At 40.4% G+C, this 15633-nt stretch overlaps 3 protein-coding genes and 1 pseudogene across 3 annotated transcripts; all 4 read left to right on the top strand.

The window, feature by feature from the left end:
- The first annotated feature begins 1618 nt into the window (after positions 1-1618).
- On the top strand, positions 1619-3187 carry LOC125021423 (claudin-4-like). Its single transcript, XM_047607494.1, has one exon. It carries the CDS (start codon positions 2100-2102, stop codon positions 2712-2714), a length of 615 nt encoding a protein of 204 aa, XP_047463450.1. The 5' UTR covers positions 1619-2099; the 3' UTR covers positions 2715-3187.
- A 2715-nt stretch (positions 3188-5902) lies between these two features.
- On the top strand, positions 5903-7781 carry LOC125020687 (claudin-4-like). The gene has a single exon (XM_047606116.1). It carries the CDS (start codon positions 6133-6135, stop codon positions 6802-6804), a length of 672 nt encoding a protein of 223 aa, XP_047462072.1. The 5' UTR covers positions 5903-6132; the 3' UTR covers positions 6805-7781.
- A 2086-nt stretch (positions 7782-9867) lies between these two features.
- On the top strand, positions 9868-11386 carry LOC125021415 (claudin-4-like). Its single transcript, XM_047607479.1, has one exon. The coding sequence runs from the start codon at positions 10270-10272 to the stop codon at positions 10882-10884; it is 615 nt and encodes a 204-aa protein (XP_047463435.1). The 5' UTR covers positions 9868-10269; the 3' UTR covers positions 10885-11386.
- Positions 11387-12929: 1543 nt separating this feature from the next.
- Positions 12930-15290, top strand: LOC125021343 (annotated as a pseudogene).
- The last annotated feature ends 343 nt before the right edge of the window (positions 15291-15633 follow it).

Genomic DNA, 15633 nt, shown 5'->3' with positions numbered 1-15633 from the left:
AAGTCAAGTCAAGTCAAGAGATTTTTATTGTCTCCGGGAGGTAATTTGTAGTGCAGCCATCAGCAAATACAATAAGCAATAAACAACAACAATAATAATAATAATAAAAAAAGCACAACAGTGACATGACAATGACATGAATAGGTATTGATTAAGTGCTGAGACTTCAGCCTATCCACCTTAAGGGAAGGAGAGGGATAAAAAGCCCCGACTCTACCTTTATTACTGACTTGTCCCCACCCACTCAAGAGGGAGTGCTTCCTTAAAAGTGGATCAGTGTTTCTATGTGTAACCGAAGGCCGGCCATATCTGTCATATATTTATACACCTCAAGATAACTAAAATCCTAACATAACCAGGCAAAAGTAGATGCTAAAAAGGTGAATCTGAACAATTGTAGAGATGTTTTAGCCCATTTATGTCCAGGTGAAATCACAAATTATTGCTTTTTGTCATGTTTTGGCACCATATGTGCCATTTGACCTTCCTCAGGCACCAGGCTGAAAAACTAATTTAGTTTCACTGATATGTCACAAAATACAAATGCAATATTTTGACTCATTCACCCAGACCATGTGTAAAAGGAGGCCTTTGGTGAAACTCAAAGGAGAACATCTCGACTGGTCAGTTTTAATAACTGACATCTCTATCGACCCCTCAGAGTCCAGATAATCGAACGTCATGCCCAAATTTACCGTGGCAACCACCAATGACGATCCAGAGCAAAGTAAACACAAAGATCGCATAATGTTAGAGACCCTACACTCCAACCTAGAAGCCTCTTCCTTTTCATGACGGTGTTCTTAATCTTGATTTACGTGAGCCAAGAAGAGATAAAGAACACATAAAGTAGTATCTGGGAGCATAATGGTGTCTTTTGGACCTGAGCTGACCGGTATCTCTCTGTCAGTGCTGGATGTTTGTCATTGTACTGATCAGTGTACATTTAAGTTTATCTGTGCGAAAATGTCTTCGACAGCTGCAGAATTTTTTAAATTTAATTTTTTACTGTATTGCTACGTATCGTTTAGTTGTTTGTATTGACCTTTGTGTTATTTCACATATTTTCTGAGAATTTCAACTCAGTGTATAACACGCTATCAATGTAAATGTTTTGCTTTTAGTTCTACTGACATAATTAAAATAATAAAAGTGGTTTGCATGCATGCGTTTTTATAACCTGAGTACACAGTTTCTACATCATTTACCTAAAGTGTAACAACACATACTGATGTTGTTTCAGATATAATCTGATGAGTTGAGGTTGTGACAGCTTCCCCTTCATGTTAGAGTTTCATGTGAAAATCATCAAGATTAAAAGCTGATGTGATGAGAGAGGAAGTGTGTTCAGTCTGGTACCTGACTCAGTGTTAGTGTTAAGGTGCACGGGTGCCAGAGTTTTCCTGTTTCTAATAGTTAAATTATTAAACTAACAACTATCTTTAAATGTTTTTTAGGATTTACGTGTGATGTTAAATGAACTTGGAGCAGGTCGACACAAGTAAGGAGACAGAAGTTACTAAAAGACTGACACATTATTTGTTTTGTTCTTTTCATGTAAACCATGTTTCTGTCTGCTCTGACCACTCATCACCTCCTGGTAGAATTAAAACAGAAACAATATAAGCTGCCATGGACAAAATGTAAAAACAGAAAACTACATTTTACATTTGGAAAAAAAGACAAATTAGCACCAACACAACAGTCACTGAGGCCAGTGCCCAAGACTCATCTGATTGGCTTAGCTGGTGAGTGATGTCATCTCCATCTAGGACCAGGTCAACGATACACAGACAAGGTTTTAAGAGCAACAGATCACAGGAAACGACATCTGAGCTGATACGACCACGCTGGAGAGAGTTTGTAGAGGAGGTACACTGAGAGAAATCAACACTTCTGGATTCAGTAACAGGAGCAGCAGCTACAATCTGTGGAGAAGACATCCCTGGTGGACAAACGACTCACAACGAAGAGATTAAAGGAAGGAACTAAGACTGTGAAGTAAAGTTGGAAACAAGGAAAATCAAACGCAAGAAAATCCTGACTTTACTTAAACCAAGAAGAGATAAAGAACACATAAAGTACCATCTGGGAGCATAATGGTGTCTTATGGACCTGAGCTGACCGGTATCTCTCTGTCAGTGCTGGGCTGGGTGCTGAGTGTGATCAGCTGTGCTCTGCCAAGATGGGTGCTCTTGGACTACAGGAGGGAATGGGTTGGTCTGTGGATAAGTTGTACGTCCCAGGGCACAGGACAGAAGGATTGTTTTTATCGGTTCGCCGATCATGAAGTGCAGACCCTCAGAGCACTCTCTGTCGTCGCCATCATCTTGGGAGTGGTGGGAGTCTTCATAAACATTGTGAGAGCAAAATGCACCAACTTCATTCTTAATGAGAGAGTCAAAGCCAGGTTGATGGTTTCCTCTGGAGGGATGTTCATCACTGCAGCTCTGTTACAACTGGTGACTGTTTTCTGGATAGTACATGACATCACATGGAGGTACCATGACCCTGGAGAGAAGACCGGGGTGTCTGCGTATCTGGCTTGGGCCGCCTCTGTCCTGATGCTTATTGGAGGGTCCATTCTCTGCTGCATCTGCCCTCCAGAAGAAAAACCAAGAAAGTACAACATACATGGTAAAAGTCATGTTGAATACTCTGTGGCTCTGAGGTCAACGGCTCAAAGCTCCGACAACAAAATAGATGTGGTGTGAGGTAGGGAGACAAGACCAAAGAGCGATGAGGAAGACTTTTTTTTCTCTATATTATACTTATTTCTACATTTCAGAAACCAGTTCAAATGGAGTCATTACAACAGTTTAGTAAAAGAGGAAAAAGTCAAACCTGTTTGTTCTAAAGACAACAGGGGCAACGTTTCCCTCAGAGCTCAATGAGCTCAGTTATGCTCATAAAACCATAGAAACATTAACAATATGTGCATTAAAGTTTGTCCGTGTTCAGGAATTTTTGACAGCAGCTGATTATTTTTCTTTCATTTTTTTTGCACTGAGTAGGACAACATGTTTCGGCCAACATCAACCATAAAATATGAACATTTAAGTTTATCTGTGCTCAAATGTTTTCTACAGCAGTATTTTAGTATTATTATTTTTCTTTATTGCCACTTATCTTTTAGCTGTTTTTATTGACCTTTGTGTTATGTAACACACTTTCTTATAGTTTCAACACAATGTATAAGAAGCTAATCAATGTAAATGTTTTGCTTTTAGTTCTACTGACATGATTGAAATAATAAAAGTGATAAAGATTTGTACAGTCAAACATTAATGGTGTCTGATTTGTGAACAATAACTTTGAGTTTAAGTTTTTTACACTTGAATATGCACAATTTCTACATCCTTTCCTTTAGTGTAACAACATGTACTGATGTTCTTTTAGATATAATCTGATGAGTTGAGGTTGTGAAACCTTCCCCCCTTCATGCTGGAGTTTCCTGTGAAAATGATCAAGATAAAAATCTGATGTGATGAGAGAGGACGCGTCTTCAGACTGGTACCTGACTCAGTGGTTGAACCACAGGCACCAGAGTTTTCCTGTTTCTAATGGTTAAATTATTAAACTAACAACTATCTTTAAAACGTAGTGGTGGGCTGTCAAGATTTACAAGATTATATACAAGATAATCGTGTTGCCCTTTATTGGCCTTTATGTTATCGTAGCTGCTAGGTTAGCCTTGCCGTGCTTGAAAAAATATTTAAGCGTGACAGGGTTTATACACCGATACAAGATTGAAGTGTGTCAGACTATGACAGTTGGCAACCGGCACTGTGGTGATGACAATTATGAATGCGAAGAGTCGGTTAGTTCTAGTTCAAACAACAACACAAAGGTCATCTAGGAGTCTTTAGTTTGTTTGAGGGTGGAGACTGACTTTGTATACGACTATTAATTTGCAGTTGAAAACAACAGATAAATATTTGACACAAATTTGAGTAATGGTTGCTAAAGGCTACAGTGTCGTGGAGCTTTTAGAAATCCACTATGTACCCACAGCTACACTCACTTGCCACTTTATTAGGTACACCTGTTAAATTGCCTGTTAACATAAATAGCTAATCAGTCAATCACATGGCTACAACTCAATGCATTTATTCATGTAGAGGTGATCAAGACAACTTGCTGAAGTTCAAACCGAGCATCAGAATGAGGAAGAAAAAAGGGGATTTAAGTCACTTTGAAAGTAGTGTGGTTGTTGGTGCCAGACGGGCTGGTCTGAGTATTTCAGAAAGTGCTGATCTAAAGGGATTTTCATACACAGCCATCTCTAGGGTTTACAGAGAATGCCGGCCACTTTATTAGGTACACTTTGCTAGTAAGAGGTTGGACCCCCTTTTGCCTTCAGAACTGCCTTAATTCTTCCTTTCATCTGGTGACTGTGGAGGCCATTGGAGTATAGTGAACTCATCATCACGTTCAAAAAAACTGTTTGAGATGATATGAGCTTTATGACATGGTGCGTTATCCTGCAGGAAGTAGCCGTCAGACGATGGTACACTGTGGTCATAAAGGGATGGACATGGTCAGCAACAATACTCAGGTAGGCTGTGGGGTTTAAACCATGCTCAGTTTGTACTCAGGGGCCCAAAGTGTGCCAAGAAAATATCCCCCAAACCATCACACCATCAGCAGCCTGAACCGTTGATACAAGGCAGGATGGATCCATGCTTTCATGTTGTTTATGCCAGCTGAAATCGAGTGTGTGAAATAGTCTCAGTTTCCTGTTCTTATCTGACAGGAGTGGCACCTGGTGTGGTCTTCTGCTGCTGTAGCCCATCTTCTTCAAGGTTGGACGTGTTGTGCGTTCAGAGATGGTATTCTGCATTCCTTGGTTGTAAAAAGTGGTTATTTGAGTTACTGTTGCCTTTCTATCATCTCCAACCAGTCTGCCCAATCTCCTCTGACCTCTCATCTCAACAAGGCATTTTCATCCACACAAGTGCCGCTCACTAGATATTTTCTCTTTTTCAGACCGTTCTCTGTAAACTCTAGAGATGGTTGAGCATGAAAATCCCAGTAGATCAGCAGTTTCTGAAATACTCAGACCAGCCCGTCTGGCACCACCAACCATACCACGTTCAAACTCACTTAAATCCCCTTTCTTCCAAATTCTGATGCTTGGTTTGATGACCTGATTAGCAATTTGTGTTAACAAGCAATTGAACGGGTGTACCTAATAAAGTGGCCAGTGAGTGTACGTTACGAATGCTCGAAAACATTCAAAAACTGAATGTCAGTTCCATTTTAAAATACTCAAAGGAACAGCAGGTCCAAACAAGTCATAGTTACCCAGCTATAAAAAATATCCTGTTTTTCATTAACTCAAATTTTACTACCAAGGTGTGTGACATAGTGGGGATGAGGCCAGTTTCTGCAATAAAACCTGTATCATAATGCTTAGGACGAGCTAAAAAAAACACTGCAAAACACTGCGAAAACAACTGTACATTACGTTTAAAAGTAATTTATAGAAAAGATGTGAAGTCTGCTTATGCTTAATGCTCGTTGATTTTATCTTCTTGTCTTACCTTGTCGTTCTCAAACACATTCCCACTCTATGCAAACACACACACTGGACATAGTATTCTATTAGAAAGCATGTTTGTATACCCGTTAAAGTCTCATGTGGTCGACTATCAACCACATAACAAGGTCTGCTCTGGCCACTCATTACCTACTGACAGCAATAAAGCAGACACACCCAGAGCTACCATGGGCAAAAGGTTAAACCATAAAAACAGTGTTCATTTGAAAAAGCACACAAATGAGCACCAGCACGCCCCGGCAGTAAACGAGGCCAATGCCCAAGACTCTGATTGGCTTAGTTTGAGGAATGACGACATCGATGCATAGATAAGGTCCACTGACACCTTAAGAGAAGCAGATCACAGGGAAAAAACACCCGAGAAGACACATACACGCTGGAGAGAGTTTGTGGAGGAAATTATTTTTAATTTCAAATCAACGCTTCTGGATTCAGTAGCAGGTGCTTCAGCTCCGGGAGAAAAAGGCATAGCTGAAAGAAAAAAGAAAGAAGATTGACAAAGCAGAGATTAAAGGCCAATTTGAACCAAGAGGAGATAAAGGACATACAAAGGAGTATCTGGGTGCACAATGGCGTCTTTTGGACTCGAGCTGACCGGCATCATTCTATCAGTGCTGGGCTGGGTGCTGAGTGTGGTCAGTTGCGCCCTGCCTATGTGGAGGGTCTCAGCCTTCATTGGCGCTAACATTGTCACCGCTCAGAAGTACTGGGAAGGCCTGTGGATGAATTGTGTGTTTCAGAGCACAGGGCAGATGCAGTGTAAGGTCTATAACTCCATGCTCGCTTTGCCTCAGGACCTGCAGGCCGCCAGGGCACTCACTGTCGTCTCCATCCTCATCGGGCTGCTGGCACTCCTCATATCCATGGTGGGAGCCAAGTGCACCAACTGCACTGAGGAAGAGGCCGTCAAAGCCAGAGTGATGGCCGCCTCTGGAGGGGCCTTCATAACAGCAGGGCTGTCCCTACTGGTGCCCGTTTCCTGGTCTGCACACACCATCGTAGTTGAGTTCTACAGTCCGCTCATCCTCGAAGGACAGAAAATGGAGATTGGGGCAGCTCTGTATCTGGGATGGGCCGCCGCAGCCCTGCTGCTTATCGGAGGGTCCATTCTCTGCTGCAGCTGCCCTCCACGGGAAGAGAAACAAATGAAGTACAGCATACACCCCCAAAGTCGTATAGCATACTCTGCTGCTCCGAGGTCAACGGCTCAAAGCTCCTACCACAGAAGGGACTATGTCTAAAGAGAACTAGTCCTAGGGACTGGGATGGATCGTAACCTCCTTCATATCATGTATCCTGTATTTTTGTACATTATTAGGACAGAAATGTAGCTCAGTAGTAATCACGTTGGTTGAGTGTTGCCAATACAGTAGTTTCCGAGAAAAGGATAAAAACAGAACCCGTTGTAGATATTTATGACACTTCTGAATGGATTTAGAAACTCTTCGCTGTTGTCTTGATGATACTGTTTACACAAAGATATTGGTCCAACAACGAAGAGAGGGAAAAAAATATCCAAATTTAAAAGGACGCAAAAAGATGATGGTAAAAGATAAAGTGGTTTACTGCATTTGTGGTGTGGTTTACTCTCATCAAGTCGTCATTGTATCCCAGAGAAAAACTGTTATTTTATATATATATTTTTTTCTTTTTACATTTGGATCTATGAGGATGTTTGTCATTGTACTGATCAGTGTGTACATATTTAGTATCATCAGAGTAAATAGAGTCACTGTTGTAATGTGTTTTTTTTTTTTTTTTTACAATATATTTTTTATGTTCTTATAAAATACAGATGCAGAATCACACAACATTATACAGCCAAATACAACAGAGCTCTCTATGTGCACCAGAGGCAGGTCAAAATGGCGGAGTGAACCATAAAATGAAGGGAGGACGTCAATATTTGGTTAGAATGATATGCGAGGGCTTTTATTGGTTTCATCTCTATCGCATCTCAGCCTTTTAAGGTTTATGTGTTCTGACGTTTCCTACAGCAGTTGACTTTTGTTTTTGTTGTCGTTGTAACATATCTTTTAATTTTTTTTGTATTGACCTTTTCTGTTCTTCTGCCACATACTGTATTTTACGATTTCATGAATGCTTTAAAAGAATGCATGTGAGGCATATAACTGCAAATGTTTTGTTTTTAGATCTGCTGATGCGATTAAAATGAAGTGAAATCAAAATGAATAAATATTCCTATCGTGAAACATTATGTCTGTCTGGTTCATCCTGGAATTAACTCTAAGTTAAAAGATTTATGTCAGACGAACTAGGACCACCAGTGTGACACAGAGGAAGAAGGTACTAAAACACTAAAGCACACAACAACCAAAGGGACCATGGACAAAAGTGGAAAAAATAATTTGAAAAAGCACACAAATGAGCAAATGAGTAAATGAGTAAAATCCACCCCTGATAGGTGGGATGGTAGCTCAGTTAAAATTTGAATTAGTAGTGTAAAATCTGATGAGTAACTGTTGAAGGAGGATATTTTCCTCTCCGTCAGCCCGGGATCTTTATAACTTTTGGAAAGGATAGTTCATCTATGACCACATCACGCGACAACTTGTCACGTTTAGGTTATTTATTTTGTACACAAGAAGTCAAGTCTACTCAAGAGATTTTTATTGTCTCCGGGAGGCAATTTGTAGTGCAGCCATCAGCAAATACAATAAGCAATAAACAACAACAATAATAATAATAATTAAAAAAAGCACAACAGTGACATGACAATGACATGAATAGGTATTGATTAAGTGCTGAGACTTCAGCCTATCCACCTTAAGGGAAGGAGAGGGATAAAAAGCCCCGACTCCACCTTTATTACTGTCTTGTCCCCACCCACTCAAGAGGGAGTGCTTCCTTAAAAGTGGATCAGTGTTTCTATGTGTAACCGAAGGCCGGCCATATCTGTCATATATTTATACACCTCAAGATAACTAAAATCCTAACATAACCAGGCAAAAGTAGATGCTAAAAAGGTGAATCTGAACAATTGTAGAGATGTTTTAGCCCATTTATGTCCAGGTGAAATCACAAATTATTGCTTTTTGTCATGTTTTGGCACCATATGTGCCATTTGACCTTCCTCAGGCACCAGGCTGAAAAACTAATTTAGTTTCACTGATATGTCACTAAATACAAATGCAATATTTTGACTCATTCACCCAGACCATGTGTAAAAGGAGGCCTTTGGTGAAACTCAAAGGAGAACATCTCGACTGGTCAGTTTTAATAACTGACATCTCTATCGACCACTCAGAGTCCAGATAATCGAACGTCATGCCCAAATTTACCGTGGCAACCACCAATGACGATCCAGAGCAAAGTAAACACAAAGATCGCATAATGTTAGAGACCCTACACTCCAACCTAGAAGCCTCTTCCTTTTCATGACGGTGTTCTTAATCTTGATTTACGTGAGCCAAGAAGAGATAAAGAACACATAAAGTAGTATCTGGGAGCATAATGGTGTCTTTTGGACCTGAGCTGACCGGTATCTCTCTGTCAGTGCTGGATGTTTGTCATTGTACTGATCAGTGTACATTTAAGTTTATCTGTGCGAAAATGTCTTCGACAGGTGCAGAACTTTTTTAATTTAATTTTTTACTGTATTGCTACGTATTGTTTAGTTGTTTGTATTGACCTTTGTGTTATTTCACATATTTTCTGAGATTTTCAACTCAGTGTATAACACGCCATCAATGTAAATGTTTTGCTTTTAGTTCTACTGACATAATTAAAATAATAAAAGTGGTTTGCATGCATGCGTTTTTATAACCCGAGTACACAGTTTCTACATCATTTACCTAAAGTGTAACAACACATACTGATGTTGTTTCAGATATAATCTGATGAGTTGAGGTTGTGACAGCTTCCCCTTCATGTTAGAGTTTCATGTGAAAATCATCAAGATTAAAAGCTGATGTGATGAGAGAGGAAGTGTCTTCAGTCTGGTACCTGACTCAGTGTTAGTGTTAAGGTGCACGGGTGCCAGAGTTTTCCTTTTTCTAATAATTAAATTATTAAACTAACAACTATCTTAAAATGTTTTTGAGGATTTACGTGTGATGTTAAATGAACTTGGAGCAGGACGACACAAGTAAAGAGACAGAAGTTACTAAAAGACTGACACATTATTGGTTTTGTTCTTTTCATGTAAACCATGTTTCTGTCTGCTCCGACCACTCATCACCTCCTGGTAGAATTAAAACAGAAAAAATATAAGCTGCCATGGACAAAATGTGAAAACAGAAAACTACATTTTACATTTGGAAAAAAAGACAAATTAGCACCAACACAACAGTCACTGAGGCCAGTGCCCAAGACTCATCTGATTGGCTTAGCTGGTGAGTGATGTCATCTCCATCTAGGACCAGATCAGCGAGACACAGACAAGGTTTTAAGAGCAACAGATCACAGGAAACGACATCTGAGCTGATACTACCACGCTGGAGAGAGTTTGTAGAGGAGGTACACTGAGAGAAATCACCACTTCTGGATTCAGTAACAGGAGCAGCAGCTACAATCTGTGGAGAAGACATCCCTGGTGGACAAACGACTCACAACGAAGAGATTAAAGGAAGGAACTAAGACTGTGAAGTAAAGTTGGAAACAAGGAAAATCAAACGCAAGAAAATCCTGACTTTACTTAAACCAAGAAGAGATAAAGAACACATAAAGTAGTATCTGGGAGCATAATGGTGTCTTGTGGACCTGAGCTGACCGGTATCTCTCTGTCAGTGCTGGGCTGGGTGCTGAGTGTGATCAGCTGTGCTCTGCCAAGATGGGTGCTCTTGGACTACAGGAGGGAATGGGTTGGTCTGTGGATAAGTTGTACGTCCCAGGGCACAGGACAGAAGGATTGTTTTTATCGGTTCGCCGATCATGAAGTGCAGACCCTCAGAGCACTCTCTGTCGTCGCCATCATCTTGGGAGTGGTGGGAGTCTTCATAAACATTGTGAGAGCAAAATGCACCAACTTCATTCTTAATGAGAGAGTCAAAGCCAGGTTGATGGTTTCCTCTGGAGGGATGTTCATCACTGCAGCTCTGTTACAACTGGTGACTGTTTTCTGGATAGTACTTGACATCACATGGAGGTACCATGACCCTGGAGAGAAGACCGGGGTGTCTGCGTATCTGGCTTGGGCCGCCTCTGTCCTGATGCTTATTGGAGGGTCCATTCTCTGCTGCATCTGCCCTCCAGAAGAAAAACCAAGAAAGTACAACATACATGGTAAAAGTCATGTTGAATACTCTGTGGCTCTGAGGTCAACGGCTCAAAGCTCCGATAACAAAATAGATGTGGTGTGAGGTAGGAAGACAAGACCAAAGAGGGATGAGGAAGACTTTTTTTTCTCTATATTATACTTATTTCTACATTTCAGAAACCAGTTCAAATGGAGTCATTACAACAGTTTAGTAAAAGAGGAAAAAGTCAAACCTGTTTGTTCTAAAGACAACAGGGGCAACGTTTCCCTCAGAGCTCAATGAGCTCAGTTATGCTCATAAAACCATAGAAACATTAACAATATGTGCATTAAAGTTTGTCCGTGTTCAGGAATTTTCGACAGCTGCTGATTCTTTTTCTTCCATTTTTTTTGCACTGAGTAGGACAACATGTTTCGGCCAACATCAACCATAAAATATGAACATTTAAGTTTATCTGTGCTCAAATGTTTTCTACAGCAGCATTTTATTATAATTATTGTTATTTTACTTTATTGCCACTATTCTTTTAGCTGTTTTTATTGACCTTTGTGTTATGTAACACACTTTCTTATAGTTTCAACACAATGTATAAGAAGCTAATCAATGTAAATGTTTTGCTTTTAGTTCTACTGACATGATTGAAATAATAAAAGTGATAAAGATTTGCACAGTCAAACATTAATGGTGTCTGATTTGTGAACAATAACTTTGAGTTTAAGTTTTTTACACTTGAATATGCACAATTTCTACATCCTTTCCTTTAGTGTAACAACATGTACTGATGTTCTTTTAGATATAATCTGATGAGTTGAGGTTGTGAAACCTTCCCCCCTTCATGTTGGAGTTTCCTGTGAAAATGATCAAGATAAAAACCTGATGTGATGATAGAGGAAGCGTCTTCAGACTGGTACCTGACTCAATGGTTGAACCACAGGCACCAGAGTTGTCCTGTTTCTAATGGTTAAATTATTAAACTAACAACTATCTTTAAAACGTGGTGGTGGGCTGTCAGGGCCAGCAAAGTCTTCTCTACTTTATCAGAATCACTGACTTACATTTTAATATTTTTCCATTAAAAGCAGTGTAACTGCGTTTAATTATTCAATTATCCAATTATATTTCTGCAAGTTTGTATTCTTAAGGCTTCTCTTTTTAACGTACTACTGTAGCGTCCGTGTTTTCACGTCCTAAGATTGGACGGTCAGAGAGCAGCTCCTTTTGAATCGTGCTAGTGGTTCATGTTCATCTGTTGCAAGCTGCATAACAAAATTATCCCAGTTAACATTTTCATTGCTATTTTTTTAACCCACGATGGCAGAAAGAGGAGATGCTATTAGTTTGGTTGCAGATCTTTTTTTTTTTTTTTTCACAGCGGACATTGAAGGAAAATTTGTGTTGTGTTGTGAGGAAAGGCCGCCCAACCTGGAGCTAGCTGGTCTGACCCAGCTGGGGAAAAGGTGTGTCCACCACTTTCAGGGCAGCCCCATGAGCACTCTGAGGAGAACTATAAATTATTTCTTAAGTTCTGGTGAATAAAATCATTTTTACATATTTGGGCCAACATTTCCGCTGGATGTGACGTATGTGGCGATGGTGGAGACTTTTTGATTTGTTCTAAGTGAGTTTCTTGCTTCAGTAATGACGTTCATCTTGCTATATGAGTCACGTGGCTACGATGCAATGTCCTCTTTTATTGAGTGTGATGTTGATGGTTTCTATGGCAGTGTAGTCATAACAGTCGTATTAAGACGTGTTTTGAATAAGGTTCAATGACAATGAAGGCCTAGGTGGAAAATTTGCAGCCCCTCACTGTTGAAACGTTTTTGAGGATTTATGTGTCATGTAAGATGAACTTGGAGCAGTGTGAAATATGGATAAACGACAAAAAGCACTAAAAGACTGACAGATATTATTAGATTTGTTCTTTTCATGCAAACCATGTGTCTGTCTGCTCTGGCCACTCATCACCACCTGGTAGAAATTAAACAGACACAACCAAAGCAGCTTGAAATGAGACCAGAGCCCAAAACTCATCTGATTGGCTTATTGTAGTGATGTCATTTCCTTGTCAGGCCAGATCATTTTGTAATAAAACGACAGACAGATAAGCTTCATCTACTCCTTTTGAGAAGCAGATGACAGGAAACGACACTTGAACAGAAACGCTCGTGCTGCAGAGACTTTGTGGAGGAGGTACACTGTGAGAAATCAACACATCCCTGCTGGAAAGAAAATTGACAACGAAGAGACTGAAGGACAAAACAAAGACGTGTTTAAAATAAAGTGGGACAGAGAAGCAAAGAAAATTGCAAGGAAGAATCTCAAGAGTTGAACCAAGAAGAGACAAAGGACATATAACAGAATGTCTTGGTGCACTATGGCGTCCGTGCGAGTTGAGCTGACCGGTATCTCTCTGTCAGTGCTGGGCTGGGTGCTGAGCGTGATCAGCTGTGCTCTGCCCATGTGGAGGGTCTCCACCACTGATGGTTACGACACCGACACCATTCAGACTCGCTGGGAGGGTCTGTGGATGAGGTGTGTGGCTCAAAGCGCAGGGCAGATGCAGTGTGAGGACTATCGATCCTGGCCGTATTTACCTCAGGAACTACAGGTCACCAAGGGACTAACAATAGCTGCCATCATTGTGGGTGTGTGGTACTCCTCATTACCATGGTGGGAGCAAAGTGCACGGCCTGGATTGAGACTGAGTGGCTCAGAGCCAGAGTAATGGGCTCCTCTGGAGGGGTGTTGATCACTGCAGCTCTCATCCAGTGTGCATCTGTTTTGTGTATAGCACTAGTCACCTCTGGAGAGAATAATCAGAAGAACGGGGCGGCTCTGTATCTAGGTGCTGTCTCCTCGATCCTGCTGATAATCGGGGGATGGATGCTATGCACAAGGTGTCCTTCGTATGAAGACAAACCAAAGAGTAGAGATGAAACAAAGAGATACAACACTTACCCCCAGACTTGTGTCATATACTCTGCTACTCCAAGCTCAACGGCTCAAAGCTCCCACCACAAAAACGACTAGATCTGAGGTAGGAGGACAAGACTGGAGAAGGATTAAGAAGAATTGCCACCTATTTTATTATTATAATTTTAAGAAGTATTTTTCTTATTTCTAAATTAAAGTATGTATAGAAATATAGTTCAGTAACAATTACACTGGTTTAAATGGAGACAATACAACAGTTTACTGGTAAAAGATAAAAGCTAAAACAGCTGGATGGATATTTAAGATCAGGAATATGTGAAGACATTTACTTGTGAATGGATTAGGAAGCTCTTTGTTGTCGCTTGATCAGACTGTTTTAACTGAGCTGATCAGGAGCAAATGATGATCTAATTTAAAAAGACACAAAAACAAATATGGTAAAAAAAGATGAATGTGGTTTACTCTCAGTGAGTGTCAACATATCCCAGAGAACAGCTGTTGTTTTATAGATGTATTTTTTTGTCTTTACATTTAGATCCATGAGGATGTTTGTCATTGTACTGATCAGTGTGTACATATTAAGCATAATACTCTCAGAGTTAATAGGGTCACTGTTGAAATGCTGAAGTTTATCCGTGGCCAAATGTTTTTTTACAGCAGCAGACTTTTTTTATTCAATTTTGTATTCTTATATTGTCTCGTATCTTTAAGTTGTTGACGTTTGTGTTATGTCACATATTTTCTTATCATTTCAACACTCTAATCAATGTAAATGTTTTGCTTTTAGTTCTACTGACATAAAATAGTAAAAGTGAAATATATTTGTACAGTCAAACATTAACTGTGTCTGATTTGTGAACAATAATTTTAAAATGAATGAATTTTTATAAACCTGAGTACGCACAATTTCTACGTGTTTTATCTAAAGCGTAAGAACATGTACTGATGTTGTTTCAGATATAATCAGATGAGTTGAGGTTATGACACCTCCTCCCCTTCATTTTAGAGTTTCATGTGAAAATCATCAAGCTAAAAACCTCGTGAGGAGACAGGAAGTGTACCTGACTCAGTGGTTGAACCACAGGCACAGAGTTTCATTTGAAAAATCACACAAATTAGCACCAACACGTCAACGAGGTCAGTGCCCAAGACTCATCTGATTGGCTTAGCTGGTGAGTGATGTCATCTCCATCTAGGACTAGATCAACGAGTCACAGACAAGGTTTTAAGAGCAACAGATCACAGGAAACGACATCTGAGCTGATACGACCACGCTGGAGAGAGTTTGTAGAGGAGGTACACTGAGAGAAATCAACACTTCTGGATTCAGTAACAGGAGCAGCAGCTACAATCTGTGGAGAAGACATCCCTGGTGGACAAACGACTGACAACGAAGAGATTAAAGGAAGAAATAAAGACTGTGAAGTAAAGTTGGAAGCAAGGAAAATCATACGGAAGAAAATCTTGACTACAAATAAAGTAGTATCTGGGAGCATGATGGTGTCTGTGCAAGTTGAGCTGACCGGTATCTCTCTGTCAGTGCTGGGCTGGGTGCTGAGTGTGATCAGCTGTGCTCTGCCCATGTGGAGGGTCTCCACCACTGATGGTTACAACACCGACACCACTCAGACTCCCCGGGAGGATTTTACCTCAGACTGCAGGCCACCAGGGCACTACATAGCTGCCATCATTTGGGGTGGTGGGATCTCATTACCATGTGGAGAGCAAAGTGCACGCTCTGGAATGAGAGAGTGCAAAGCCAGTAGTAATGGTTCCTCTGGAGGGTTTGATCACTGCAGCTCTCATCCATGGGGCACTGTTTTTGGTGACAATACATCACCTGGTACAGATAATCAGAAAATGTGGGTGGCTCTATATCTGGGATGTTGTTCCTCGTGCTGCAACTAATGGGGG

Source organism: Mugil cephalus, chromosome 15 (assembly GCF_022458985.1).
Source record: "Mugil cephalus isolate CIBA_MC_2020 chromosome 15, CIBA_Mcephalus_1.1, whole genome shotgun sequence".
NCBI classification, from domain to species: Eukaryota; Metazoa; Chordata; class Actinopteri; order Mugiliformes; family Mugilidae; genus Mugil; species Mugil cephalus.
This window is presented reverse-complemented; position numbering and strand designations above follow the sequence as displayed.